Source organism: Leptidea sinapis, chromosome 22 (assembly GCF_905404315.1).
Source record: "Leptidea sinapis chromosome 22, ilLepSina1.1, whole genome shotgun sequence".
In the NCBI taxonomy this organism is placed as follows: domain Eukaryota; kingdom Metazoa; phylum Arthropoda; class Insecta; order Lepidoptera; family Pieridae; genus Leptidea; species Leptidea sinapis.
This window is the reverse complement of record NC_066286.1, coordinates 1,747,647-1,762,450: the sequence shown is the minus strand read 5'-3', so window position 1 is coordinate 1,762,450 and position 14,804 is coordinate 1,747,647. Positions and strand designations below refer to the sequence as shown.

Here is a 14,804-nt window from a genome sequence, read left to right as displayed (position 1 = left end):
TTTTGGCTATGTCAAACCTGGGCCAAAAAATTAGTTGAATGGCAGATTAATGTCATGTTTCTGTGCTATTGTCTATAGATTTATTGAAATCTCTTAAGATTTTAACCGACTTCAAAAAAGGAGGAGGTTCTCAATTCGACGGTATGTTTTTTTTAAGTTTGTTACCTTAAAACTTACGACAGAGTGAACCGATTTTGATAATTCTTTTTTATTTAAAAGCTGGTGCTTCCCGTGTAATTGTAATTTTTGGAGTCGGTGTCATCCAAGATAGGTTTGTAACTACATACGTAGTTATAGGTGGGATGTGCTTGAGTTGTGAGGAGGCGAGATGCGAGAGCGGGTCGCGGCGGAAGGACACCGATTCCAAAAATAGCAATTATAATAGTAACTAGAATTAGATTAATTAATTATCTATATATATAAAAATGAATTGCTGTTCGTTAGTCTCGCTAAAACTCGAGAACGGCTGGACCGATTTGGCTAATACTGGTCTTGAATTATTTGTGGAAGTCCAGGAAGTTTTAAAAGGTGAATAAATATGAAAGTGTTCGGAATTAAATAAAAACAACAATTTTGTTTTTCCCTTGATGTGTCCCCCGTCGTCCGATATTTGTTTTGTATGGACATATTTTCTATGAGAGAATTTATTGACGCACGGTTTGTAGTCCGGTCAATTTAGACCAAAAAATTAGAGTGAAGTTACATAAAGTCCCAACAAGCTGAAAATCAGTGAAATTGTTCAAAACATAATTATAAACAATGTTTAAAAGTTCCCCATCATTCCCGTGTATGGATTTTTTTTTATTCAAGGTCAAAGGTAAAAAAAATGAGTTTTTCGCGATTTTCAGCAAAACAGTAAGTTTTATCATAAAAGTACCTTGACAAAAATTGTAGATCATAAAATTATCTATAAAAAATGTAAGAATACTTTTATTCTTACGAGCCACCGTTTCTGAGATATAACGATTCAAAAAGCTATAAAAGTTGTTATCGTCATAATATGCACACGTTTCCACGCCAGCTATGAGGTAGTGTACTTAGCGCGTTTTTATAACACATTTTTTATAGATAATTTTATGATCTACAATTTTTGTCCTAGGTACTTTTATGATAAAACTTACCGTTTTGCTGAAAATCGCAAAAAACTCATTTTTTTTACCTTTGACCTTGAATAAAAAAAAATCCACACGGGAATGATGGGGAACTTTAAAATATTGTTTATAATTATGTTTTGAACAATTTCACTGATTTTCAGCTTGTTGGGACTTTATGTAACTTCGAATGTCTAAATTGACCGGGCTATTGACAGTTCTGCTGTGAAACAATTTCATAACAACAACAGGCAGCATATTTTACGAAATAATTCTTCATGTTATAAAATATTATTGACAAATTAATAAAAAAACAGTATTTTATTTATTATATACAGAACAACGTCTGTCGGGTCAACTAGTATTGTATAAAAATACGCAATTATTTTTATACTTTTTAGTGCATATTATATCTATTGTTTTGGAGTAGTATTTTTGAAGTCGGTTGTTATTTTTTGTTATCTAAATGCTTTATCAATTATGCAAGCCAGTATTTATATATTGCATACACATTTTACAATCTGAGATTTTCCATTATTCATGTGAGGGTCAAAAAAATCACAAAATATCACAAGGGTGGAGGTAAGGGGGTGTATTGACCATAGACAAAGAATATACTAGCGTATAGACGACGTGACAGCCCGCTAATGCGTGAACAATTTTATTTATCAATAACTAGTTTTTCAAATTCAAATATTTGTATTCAAAATCACTTATTGAACGTCAAAAACTACCATCGATTCGAAATAGACAAACTCAAAAAGAACGCGCAACAAACTCGGCGGGCTTTTTTTTATATAAAAATATGGATGACAATGTAATATCGTACAATAAACATTTATAATTAAAGAGCCTGAGGGTGTCCGCTTTATTCCCAGTCTGGTATTATCATTATGAAAATCATTTATGTTATAATAATATTTCCCACACAAACGTTTTTAAACAATTCTTTTAGATTTCGTAACACATTTGTTTTGTACATTTTCTGGAATCATATTTTTAAAGCATATACATCACCCCATAAAAGACTTACTAACTCGACATAACCGAGTAGTAGGCATAACAAGTTTATGTTTGTTCCTCGTGCTAACATTATGATTGTCACAGTTTCTAGCAAATTCCTTAATGTGCCTTTGGACATAATATAGAACATTATCAAGAATATATCGAGATGCAACAGACAAAATTATTTAATTTTTTCTCTTTAGGACCTAGGTTATAAATAGCGCGAATAGCCCTCTTAAGGAGGTATTAATATCGGCAGCACTGCCTGATAACAATATACCACAGGACATAATCTATGAAAATAACTAAAGTAAACTAGTCGCGCCGTATCTATGTCAGTTAACTGTCAAATTTTTTTAACCGCTTACAATATGGGGGCCCCATTGCACTTTGGATTCAAAAGTTATTCCAAGAAATATAGCAGATTCCACTGGTTTTACCACCTCCCCGTTTAATAAAGTATTCGAATCTACATTTTTGACATTTGGCGCAGTAAATTTATTATAATCCTAGCTGATGCCCGCGACTTCGTCCGCGTAGATAAAGGGTTTTAAAAAATAATAAGCAAGTTTGGAAATGAAGATTATCTCGTGTCCTATTCCGGTTTCGGTTCCCGTTTTCGCTCCCGTTCCTGACATATTATATGAATCTTATTTCAAGGAAGATTGCTTTGGCAAACTATTCCTACTATTGGTATAGTTATAGCTCATCGACGTGAATTTCAGTTTTTCACAAATCCCGCGAGGATCATGGATTTTTCCGGGATAAAATGTAGCCTATATCCTTACCCAAGCTCTAGTCTATCGCTGTACCAAATTTTATCAAAATCAGTCCAGTAACTCCGGCATAAAAGCGTAGCAAACAAACTTAAATTCACATTTATAATATTAGTAGGGATATTTAGTTTTATACGACCTCCGGCGTTCCGTGCCGGTGCTCTAACCAACTGAGCCAACCGTTCGAGTAGCGTATCGTTACAAAATCTTGTTTGCTTTGTTCAACTCTCGAACGGTTGGCTCAGTTGGTTAGAGCACCGGCATGCAACGCCGGAGGTCGTGGGTTCGAGTCCCGCATCGTTCATATAATTTTGTTTTTCTTTTATTTGTGTTAGGATCTAATGCCAAGCATGACTGACTTCTTTTTACTTCAATTTAAATCAGTTACATTAACATTAACTTCGCTGTCTTTTTATCTTTTATGTCTTGCTCAATATCAGTTAGAGATGTTATTTTTTCTAGCACCCTTTCTTTATACGATAGTATATTGTAAGTGCATGTTATTGACCCTATAATATGTCTAGCTATTATGATTTATTCGATGAATACGCTATTTTTATAATTGTCATGACAACATACCACGGCTCGATTCGACAAGCAACCATGGTTTATCGTAAATCTAATATATAAAATTCTCCTCCTTCGAAACGGCTTGAGCGATTCTCATGAAATTTTGAGTGCATATGGGGTGGGTCTGAGAATCGGACAACATCTATTTTTCATCCCCCTAAATTTTAAGGGTGGTCCACACGAAATTTTTGTTTTAATTTTTTTGACATTTTTTTTAAATTTGTTTGATTATGAGTGAGCATTAAAAATACATACAACTTCATACATTTCACCCATCTACGATCAACAGTTACTTTTGTATCGCGATTTTAATATCGGCAATACAACGTTTGCTGGGTCAGCTAGTAGTAAATATAAAACTTGAATTTTGTATTAAACGGAACGCGATTGCTCGCGGGTTCGAGTCTCGCATCGTTCATAAAATTTTATTTTCATATTTTATTTGTGTAGTGAAACAAATGACTACAAATTATCAACAAAAATGTACCTGTTTACACCTGGCAATCTTTATGTTGCGGCTGACTAACAGCTGGCAACCATATTTTGTTAAATTTTTTACATAATTTCCTTTAAAATGACGAACTTTTTTAATAAATTAAAAAAACATATAGGTGCGATTTATATCAGAAAATTAATTATATACTAAAATAAATTACAGGCACTTGCGGCCAATTTTTTTTTATGAAAATAAGGAACGAGACGAGAGGGACGTTCAGCTGATGGTAATTGATACGCCCTGCCCATAACAATGCAGTGCTTCTCAGGATTCTTGAAAAACACAAAATTTCTGAGCGGGACTACAATTGCACTCGTCGCCTTGACACATAAGATGTTAAGTCTCATTTGCCCATTAATTTCACTAGCTACGGCGCCCTTCAGACCGAAACACAATAATGCTTACACATTACTGCTTCACATCTTCATAATCTAGCCGGCATCCTGTGCAAAAGATCCTCCCCTGGTGGATGTCGATCAATTGACAACAACCTATCGATAATACATAGCATACTCCCTAAATGTTCATTTAAAATGAGATTCAACAAAAAAACACATACCTGCAGAATCGACCGGTGGGCTCTTAGGCTATTAGTGTTGTCAACCGTACTTTAAAAAAATATTTAAACAAAATACTTTTTAAAGGATTAAAAGGCGTGTAATTGTAACTGTATTTAAACATTAGGTTAAGAGACCCCGCAAACTGCAGACTATCGATCGGCCGATAGTTGGATTGAGTTCGGCTGTTAAGTGCGCACACTGGCCCGACTAAACAGTTGGGTCTGTGATAAGTGCGCACACTAGACAACTATCGGCCGACAGTTTTAGGGACAATTCGCTATTAGTTTTAAATCGGCTATTGATGAGTCTGGCCGACTAAACAATCGGTGGTGTGCGCGCCTAGAAGAGCGCTGTACTGATTTAACAGTCGGCCGATAGTTTGCTGACGGTTCAGTTTGAAGGCAATCGTGTAGCCCATCAAACTTTTTTGTCGATACCGAATCGTTATAATGTGCGCACTCTCATACATCTTCATACTGATTAAGAAACCAACCAAACTATCGGCCGATCTAAAGTCTGCAGATTGCGGGGTCTCTAAGAGCTATATTTTTATTATTGATTAATCCGTTTCGTGAATTGCTGAACAGACGTATTCGTCCCGTTTCGTTTTTTAAAAAAATTTAATTTAAATGGGCCAATGCAACGTACATATTATGTCTACTGTGGCAACGGTCTGAAATGAACAGATTTCATTTTTTTTTAAATGTAGAACACTCGCGTTTATCTTAGAAGTTACTAAAAGATAATTATAAAGATATAGTAAAGCTCATTTTTAAAAATTCCGCTTTTGCTGGGACATCGGATGACTAAGGCTAATGAGCGTACTTAGACTTAGAACTCAAGACTTTCATCATCATCATCCGGAAGACGTCCACTGCTGGACAAAGGCCTCCCCCAAATATTTCCACGTCGATCGGTCCTGCGCTGCCCTCATCCAACGTATTCCGGCTATCTTGACCAGATCGTCGGTCCATCTTGTGGGGGCCTACCAACACTGCGTCTCCCGTTACGTGGTCGCCATTCGAGGACTAAAGTCTAGTCAGTTTCATCAGGGCCAGTAAACTGCCCCAACCACCCCATTTGTCCGTTGAACTATGTGCCCTGTCCACTGCCACTACAGTTTCGCAATCAAGACTTTACTTACGTAAAATTTAGCCGAGTGTGATAAAACGCGAACTTTACTTCAGAACGTCTATCACCAAAATCGAAAGCCGAAGTCGAAACTTCGGACCGAAGTTCGAAACGAAAGATCGACGAACTTTCGAATTAAATCCTATTGCCAGAGTTTTTCGGATCCGAATTCTGACGGGTTTCGTTTCGGAACCATTAATTTATTTATTAAAGTAACCAACAGCAAACACAACAATTATTTTTACAATCTTAATCTAGGTTTTTTCATAAAGCCACAAAAGATTACATAAATTTTAAATTATTAAAACAAATCATGTATTAACAGAATAGACTTAAAAATTAATATAATATACTTACAAATAAAAGATTACAAGAGCACGTGTGTGTATGTATGTGTGTGTGAGAGAGAGAGAAAGTTGGAGTACGTGAGTACTGCTTTTGTATGCGTTGCCTATTATTATTATTATTACGAGGATGTTTTATTATTTCCGTTTTTAAACTAATTTTTGTGTTAAGTGAAGTACATCATACACTTTGACGTGACCATAAAAAGTGAAGTTACGATCATAATAATGTCAAACAACGAAAAAGTGAATGTCAAGTGAATTTGGTAATAAGGTAAACGAAAGACAAAATATCTAATCGCGAGCTTCGTATCGATATTCGGATCCGAAACACTTTCGTAATACGAAAATGTACGATCCGTCAACCGAAACTTCGTATTTCGATTTTCGTAATATGGCTCCTGTAGGTCAACTCTTATTCAACATAACGTCATTGTTATTCAACGAAACGAATTCGATCGAAGTTTTGGGTGTTTCCAACTACTGTTCCATTGCCTGCAAGTGTCATCCCGTACGTAATTGTTAAACATTCCGAATTTCTAAACCTACTCTAATTGTTTTATGTTCCGAACGATAATTTGAATATGACAGCTGTTTATTCGGAATTTTAAGCTCAAACTGACGAAAGCAAAGATGTCATATAAATAATATGTTTACATTGCGTGTGTAATACAGATTATTTTGGTTGTCATTAATTACTACCCATCGTTTGCATGAAATAGAACTCTTCAAATTAGTCTGATAAAAATAATGTTCATTTCAATCGTTCACCATTAGTTCACGAATATTGTCTATGGTTCTGAACTTCGTCGATCTGTCCGAAAAAAGATAGGGTAGAGTCACTACCGAAACTTCGTATATATTCCGTTGGTTTACTAAGTATCGTTTCAGAGAACGAAAGTAGATCCCCTGTATTGTGCTGTCTCAGCATGTCATAATTTCAGCTGGCAAATGACTATAAAATCGAAATCATACATTATAGTAAGCTTACACTTAGCTGAGTTTTACGTAAGTAAAGTCTGAGCAAGGTCTAATTACTCTCTATAGATCTCAGCCTACCTGTGAAACGAAGTTAAATAATAATCTTTTATGATCCCAGGTACATTTAAGCTGTTTCATGGAAAACGCCACAAAGGAACCATTTAAAAACAAGAGCAAAAGATAAGTCTTGATAAAGACTATTCTAGAAACAATTACAGTGATAATGCTAGAAAATACTGTTAATTCAATAGAAACTGAAGATTTGATTGTGGCAAAAGATGTAATGCCATTCGCTGACCCAGAATCTAGTCTTGATAGTAATAAACAAAACAAGGAACGCAATACACAAATAGATGGAGAAGAAAAAGAGAAACCGAATGTTCTGGAAACTAATGCAAAGAAGAAAGGAGTGTCGCAGATTGAGAAGTTTAAGCGACGGTTGATCCGCGCTGTTTCTAGAAGACTAGCTGAAGCTCATGATGAGAAGAGTCAGGAGGAGATGTGGGAGAGCTTTCAGAAGCAAACGCGATGTAATTGTAAAGTGTTGTGGTATGTATGTTTTTGTAGCACCTTATGATACGATTTGGTCGTCACATTCGAGACTGTAATGGAATTATTGATTGATTCAAATTCTAATATTTTTATTCAAAATATGATTCAAAATCACTTATTGAACGTCAAAAACTACCATCCATTCAAAATAGACTGCCACAGACCTGAGTTGAGCGCAAGAAACTCAGCGGGCTTTTTTTTTATGAATTCCTGTGATTCCTCTGGTGTAGCAAGAGAGTGGGCGGCGGTGATCACTTAACACCAACTGACGCTTACGTTTATTTGTCCTCCTTTTCCATAAAAAAATATATGATAGGTACATTTTTTTGCGATTTATATGTAAACCTAATTCTCGTACAGGTCTCGAATGCGTACGCTCACTTTGAAGAAGCTGAGGCGTCTTCTGCCGGCAAATGATCACCTGCAAGACATCACCTCTATTGCCAGATTCACCTCGACAGACTGGCTTCTGTACGACTTGGTGTTGGTGCATGAGGATATTAATGTTATCGGTCAGGTAAGCTTTGACGTTGCGTCACAATACAGTACTTTAACATTATACACTTGAATCGACGCAAGCACACATACATACGATTTACACGACCGCTAAGCAATCTTGGGGAGACAAATCTATTGAGTGCCACGCCGTACGCCGCCGAGACTAGTCGCTGTCCGAGTTAAATTAGTTGCACCGCATCTTCCGCGTCGTCAATCTTTTTGTATGTACCAACCCTAACAATCCGCCCAGTCGAAGAAGATAATTTTCAAGGAGACACCTGAGTTTTTTTTCCATGACAGTAAGGGACGAGACGAGCAGGACGTTCAACTGATGGTAATTGATACGCCTTTCCCATTACAATGCAGTGCCGCTAAGGATTCTTGAAAAGCCCAAAAAGCTCTGAGTGGCACTACAATTGCGCTCGTCATCTTGAGACATAAGATGTTAAGTCTCATTTACCCAGTAATGTTTACACATTAATGCTTCACGTTAGAAATAGGCGCCGTTTAAACTAGCGGTAAAGTCGGTGCCGTTTGCCGAAGAATTACGTAAATCGGATCATAAATCTCAGCGTAATCAGTGTACATATCGACATAAAAAAATATACCGATCGAATTGAAAACCTCCTCCATTTTGAAGTCGCTTAAAAAATGGAGTTTGTTCATTGCTAACAACAAGTCTCCTTTAACAAGGCTCATTTGCCCAGGATGCCGGCTAGATTATGGCTACCACAACGGTGCCTATTTCTGCCGTGAAGCAGTAATGCGTAAACATTACTGTGTTTCGGTCAGAAGAGACTTAACATCTTATGTCGCAAGTTGACGAGCACAATTGTAGTGCCGCTCAGAGTTTTTAGGTTTTTCAAGAATCCGGAGTGGCATCGCATTGTAATGGACAAGGCGTATCAATTACCATCAGTTGAAAGTCTTGATCGTCTCGTCCCTTATTTTCATAAAAAAAATAACATAACCGCAAATACTTCCTCTTTGTAATATTAGTATAGACCATAGTTTCTCAACCTTATTTTGCTCACCGCATACTTTGAGAATATGTTTTTTATCTAGAGTATTTTCGTGTATTTTTTTGATTTTTTAGACTATATTTTTTAATCTACCCACGCCCCATCTGCGCCATCTCAATGCCCCCTAATTTTCTCTGGGTCTTCTACTGCCCCCCCGAAAGTCTCCAACGCCCATAAGGGGGCGTTATCGCCCACGTTGAGAACCTATGGAATATAGACCATATTCAAAATGAAACAATCAATTATACAGGATAATAATACAAAGGTGGATGAGGAGCAGGAAGCATTAGTGGAGCTGTTCTTCCAAGTTCAGGAGTGCAGCATAGAGGAGCTTTCTGGTGAAAAATTGGTAGATGCGTGGTTGAAACTTACCAAGGAATACAATGAGGGGTATGTTATATTAATTTTAATCCATATTTTAATAAGATATTTTGCGTGGTTTGGTGGCGCGGGTAGCGGTGTGTCCATGAGCCATGCAAAGATTTCGATAATAATATTGACACACTTTTTTTACATAAATTATCTTGCCCCAAGTTAAGCATATATAGCCTGTGTTATGGGTTACAAGACAATGATATATTTAATACAATATACTTACTTAAACATACATAAATTTATATAAACATACATAAATACATTTAAACATCCATGACTCGGAAACAAACCATATTCATCATATAAATGCTTGCATCTACCGGGATTCGAACACGGGACCTCTAGCTTAGTAGGTAGGATCGCTAACCACTCGGCTATACAGGTCGTCGATAATAGGATCACTATTATCGGAAACTCTGCTTCATGTTTTTAAAATTAAAGTTATTTAATATATTTATAGTTTTATACATAATATTTTTGTAATCACCTATAAAAACACAACATTTTTTGGTAATGGTACGGAACCCGTGCAGACTTCAGACCGTATTGTGGTCTGTAAGTCGCCTTTTACGACATACATGGACATGGGTCGACCCTATTCCTATTGTTCCTAGGCCCTTTTTACTAGGCCCTAAGCTCTCTTATGATACTCGGGGCCTAAATTTGTTTTTCCAGTCCTAAGTCATATCTACAACACTTTAACACTTTTTTGTGTTTCCCGGGCATAATAGGCCTCTTATACTCAAGGACCTATTTCTTTTTCCCAATCCCCATTACATAGCCAGTAGCCCATGACGGTACATAAGTTTTTTTTTTAATTTTCCAGCCCTAACTCATCTTAGGAACTCTTTTTTGTTTGACCCGGGCCCTAAGTTGCCTAAGTCGCCTATTCTGACATTCATGGACCTATTCTTGTTTTTCTCATGCTCTTAGTAGCCTCTTAGGTTTTATTTCATCCAACGATATGTATCGTATGGGGTTGGTCATGAAAATATCTATTATGATTTGAGGTCTTTTCTACTTTTTTCTGCTATCTATCATCCTCTATATAGATCTTAATATATATAACTTACGTGACACGTAGTTTGTCCGCGATGGACTCCTAAACTAATGAACGGATTTTAATGGAGATTACTTCATGGAGTGCAGTTTGGTCCAACTTGAGAGATACAATAGTTTTTATTTCGATTTGGGACCAATAATTATTTTTATTTTCAATATTTGTTTTGTATGGACATATTTTCTATGAGAGAATTTAGTGACGCACGGTTTGACAGTTCCGCTGTGAAACAATTGCGTTATAACAACAGAGAGAATTTCTTACTAAATAATTCTTGATGTTTTGAAATAGTATTGGCAATTTCCTATTAAACAGTATTTTTATTTATTATTTACAGAACAACGTCTGTCGGGTCAGCTAGTATATATATATATATATATATGAAAATGATCTTAGTTTGAGGCCCTTTCACGCCTAAACCACTGATTGTATCGACATGAATCTATCACCATTCGATGCGAAATGTATCTTAGATGGTTTATGGCTACTTATTTTTGTAATGTTTAATTTATTACCTATTAAAATTCGCCCACCGAAGCGGGCGGGAACGTCTAGTTTATATTAAAGTCCTAATCACTGTTCAGGCACTATCTATAAATAAATTTTAATGTATTATAAAAAAAAGTGGCTCCGTAGTGAATCCTACTACTCCACAGCTGAATACCTGAGTGATCGGACAGCCTGAGACTAGATTATGATTATTTTGTAGCAATAACATAATCTGTGATGTGTCATATGACAGTACAAAGAGTGCAAAAAATAATGCTGGGAGAGTTTCTTGCGCCGCTTCTTCTACCTCAGAGCGCCATTTGTTTCCTAAGCGGCGGTAGTGTTAGAAATGACATCGATAAGAATTCTAAAGGAATCAATTTTGACAATCTAATGCCTTTTATGCCTTTTTAGCGATCGCAAATGCTCGCCAATGTTGCTGCAGCGGAGGTGGTACCAGCTCAAGGAGCGGACTCGCAACACTTTCTACAACTTCTGGTGGACTTACCGCGGCTCCGCCACACAGCTCAGTAAGGCCTGCGAATTATACAAGCCCAGTGTACTGCAAGTGGATATTGCGAGGGCGTAAGTACCGCCTTTATCTTTTACTTATGAAAATAAGGGACGAGAGGAGCAGGACGTTCAGCTGATGGTAATTGATACGCCCTGCCCATTACAATGCAGTACCGCTCACGATTATTGAAAGATCTAAAAATTCTGAGCGGCACTACAACTGCAATCGTCACCTTGAGACATAAGATGTTAAGTCTCATTTGCTCAGTAATTTCACTAGCTACGGCACCCTTCAGACCGAAACACAATAATGCTTACACATTACTGCTTCACGGTAGAAATAGGCCATAATCTAGCTGGCATCCTGTGCAAAGAAGCCTCCCATATAACTTTTAAACCATTTGGTTTTTGAGGAGTTTCTCAGCTCGGTGTGTTTATATTTTTCAATTAATGTTGATTATTTTGCAAAATTTTTGCTCGAAATACGTTTAAACAATTTGTTACTTTAAGGTGATCACCCTCACTTCTGAAATTAATTATAGGTACAAATTAAATTTGTAACCAAAATTATATAGATATATACTGAAAGAAGACTTTATGTTATTTTTAAAAGTTAGTAATTCTGCATTCAAAGATTTTCTAAAAATTACTGTATGGGAATCGAACCGACTTAAATGTAAAAAGACACCCCTACTTTTATGATATGTAGATATGCGAAAGTAGTCAATTAAGTGGGTATTGTAAATTAATTAATTAAATGCTCAAAATGTGATCCCTTCTGTCTTACGCAAATCGCCAATCGCCAATTTTAATGAGTTCACTGCCTGTTGATTTTCTTATCATTTTATGGTGAATACTCGATATGATATGGCACAATTCTGTTTGTAACTCGCCCACGTTCTCGTATCGCTTTTAAACTAAAAAAAACTATGCTATAAAGTATTTTAATTATGAAGTGTGTACTTTTTTACGAATAATCAATGCTATCTATGGAATGATAATATCTCTACTTTTCGAACGTCGTCGTCGGCAATAAATAACTTTCTTGAAATTCGACTCAAACATTTTACGTTGCTCCTTTCTTTTAAAATACTATGTTACTTAAGAAGAGTTATTACTTTTTGGCCAATCCTTAGATTGGCATCATAAAAAAGGGGTGTTTTTTTTTACATTTAAGTCGGTTCGAGTCCCAGACAAGGCAAGTAATTTTTAGAAAATCTTTGAATGCAGAACTACTAACTTTTAAAAATAACAAAGTCTTCTTTCAGTAAAATACCATATCTACGATATTTAAGGTACTTTCCCTTCATGTACCATAACTTTGGGACACCTGTATATCTATATAATTTTGTTACTAATGGTTCTATCAGGCAATTACATAAAAACCTGGTCTTCTTTCAGTAACATGTAACATCTACAATATTCAAATTTAAATATTTTTATTCCAAATAGGATGTGACATAACTTATTGAAGGTCAAAAAAACTACCACCCATTCCAAAATGAATGCCTCAGGCCTGAGAAGAATGGGCGCAACAAACTCGGAGGGCTCTTTTTTTTCATCAAAAAATATGTTTACAAAGTAATATTGTACAATTAAACTTATTATTTAATAGCCTCAGGGCGGTCGCTCCATTCCCAATCTGTGGTAGCATTAAGAAAGTCATTTATGTTATAGTAACCTTTGCCACACAAACGTTTTTTAACAATTCTTTTGAATAACGTTATACTTTTGTTTTGAACATTTTCTGGGATCTTGTTGTAAAAGCATATACATCGCCCCACTAAAGACTTACTTACTCGACTTAGCCCAGTATTATGCATTATAAGCTTATATTTGTCCCTTCAAACTCCTGGGACGTCCTGTATAGTAAAATTTTGCATTGTTTGTAATAATGGTTCAGCATGTTATTTCTGTTCCAGGTACAGGCATATTATAACACAGCCCTTTCCCTCTTGGACTGACATGATAAAGGAGAAGAAAGTCATATTACTGGAAGAATTTGTAAGTCCGCTTTATACGTCATACGTACACCAATATCCCAATACACCAACATCCCAGCGGGTGGGAACGGCTAGTTTTAGAATTCGCCCACCCGCTTGGCTGGGCGAATTCTAAAAGTAAATAATTTAAATTTTATTTATCTTATTAAAATACAATAAAATACATAAACCATCTAGGATAAATTTCGCATCGAATGGTGGTAGTTTCATGTCGATACGATCAGTGGTTTAGGCGTGATTGAGCCTCAAACGAAGACCATTTTCATCTAATATATAAAATTCTCGTGTCACGGTGTGCGGGACCGAACTCCTCCGAAACGGCTTGACCGATTCTCATGAAATTTTGAGTGCATATTGGGTAGGTCTGAAAATCGGACAACATCTTTTTTTCATCCCCCTAAATGTTAAGGGTGGTCCACACATTTATTTTTTATTTTTTTGACATTTATTTTTAAATTTGTTTGATTATGAGTCAGCATTAAAAATACATACAACTACAAATTTTCACCCATCTATGATCAACAGTTACTTTTGTATCGCGATTTTAATATCGGCAATACAACGTTTGCTGGGTCAGCTAGTTATATTATAAATAGATTATTTACACCAGTTCCCCTAACCCAGGAGTGTGTCACTCAGCGCTTTAGGTACGAAAACGTACCGACAGGCGCTAGGGAACCTGGAGGTCAATCAGTAGGAACATATTTTTCTTTCTTTATTTTTCGCGCCCTGTGCTTCCCCGGGGCATAAAAAGATTAAGAAAGTCCTATGCCTGAGGGTATCGTAAGAGGTGACTATGCGCATTTAATAGTGGGAGCATCATTTGCGCAAGATGCCGGCTAGATAATGGGTACCACAACGGCACCTTTTGCTGCTGTGAAGCAGTAATGTGCAAGCATTATTGTTTTTCAGTGTAAAGGTTAATACAGTTGTTTTTTAAAACTTACAAAGAGTTTTTAAGCGTACACTTATATATTATATTATTATATCCAAATGTTGAGATTTTCGTGAAGGCTTTTGGCACGGGAGTCCGTGCCAGAATTTGGCGAGTCAACATCCCCTCAGGATGCCTTGTAATATCCATCAATAAATATCACAATATTTGGATAATAATTAAATATTATAGATAGATAAAATTAAATATTTCTTTATATAATTTTTATACTAAGTACCCATTTTATTGAAAACGAAACTTACCTTTTATTTATGGAAACGTAATTGAGTTATACTACAAATACGAAATCGTTGAATCATGAAAAATATCACGTTATATTGTATAAAAAGGCATAAAAGACATTTATTTTCTCAAAATTGATTCCTTTAGAATTCTTTTGATGT

The 14,804-nt window shown here is 36.0% G+C and overlaps 1 protein-coding gene and 1 non-coding gene across 3 annotated transcripts in view; both read left to right on the top strand.

Moving 5' to 3' along the window:
* Positions 1-14,804, top strand: part of LOC126970959 (uncharacterized) — a 42,432-nt gene that overhangs the window by 16,776 nt on the left and 10,852 nt on the right. For both annotated transcript variants that reach the window (XM_050817102.1, XM_050817103.1), the window contains exons 2-6: positions 7,073-7,503; positions 7,867-8,023; positions 9,277-9,416; positions 11,365-11,535; positions 13,386-13,467. In XM_050817102.1, the coding sequence (XP_050673059.1) occupies positions 7,178-7,503; positions 7,867-8,023; positions 9,277-9,416; positions 11,365-11,535; positions 13,386-13,467 (876 nt within the window). In that variant the 5' untranslated portion in view covers positions 7,073-7,177. The remainder of the gene's footprint in view (positions 1-7,072; positions 7,504-7,866; positions 8,024-9,276; positions 9,417-11,364; positions 11,536-13,385; positions 13,468-14,804) is intronic.
* On the top strand, positions 3,103-3,176 carry Trnac-gca (transfer RNA cysteine (anticodon GCA)). The gene has a single exon. It is a non-coding gene; the product is annotated as a tRNA-Cys (tRNA).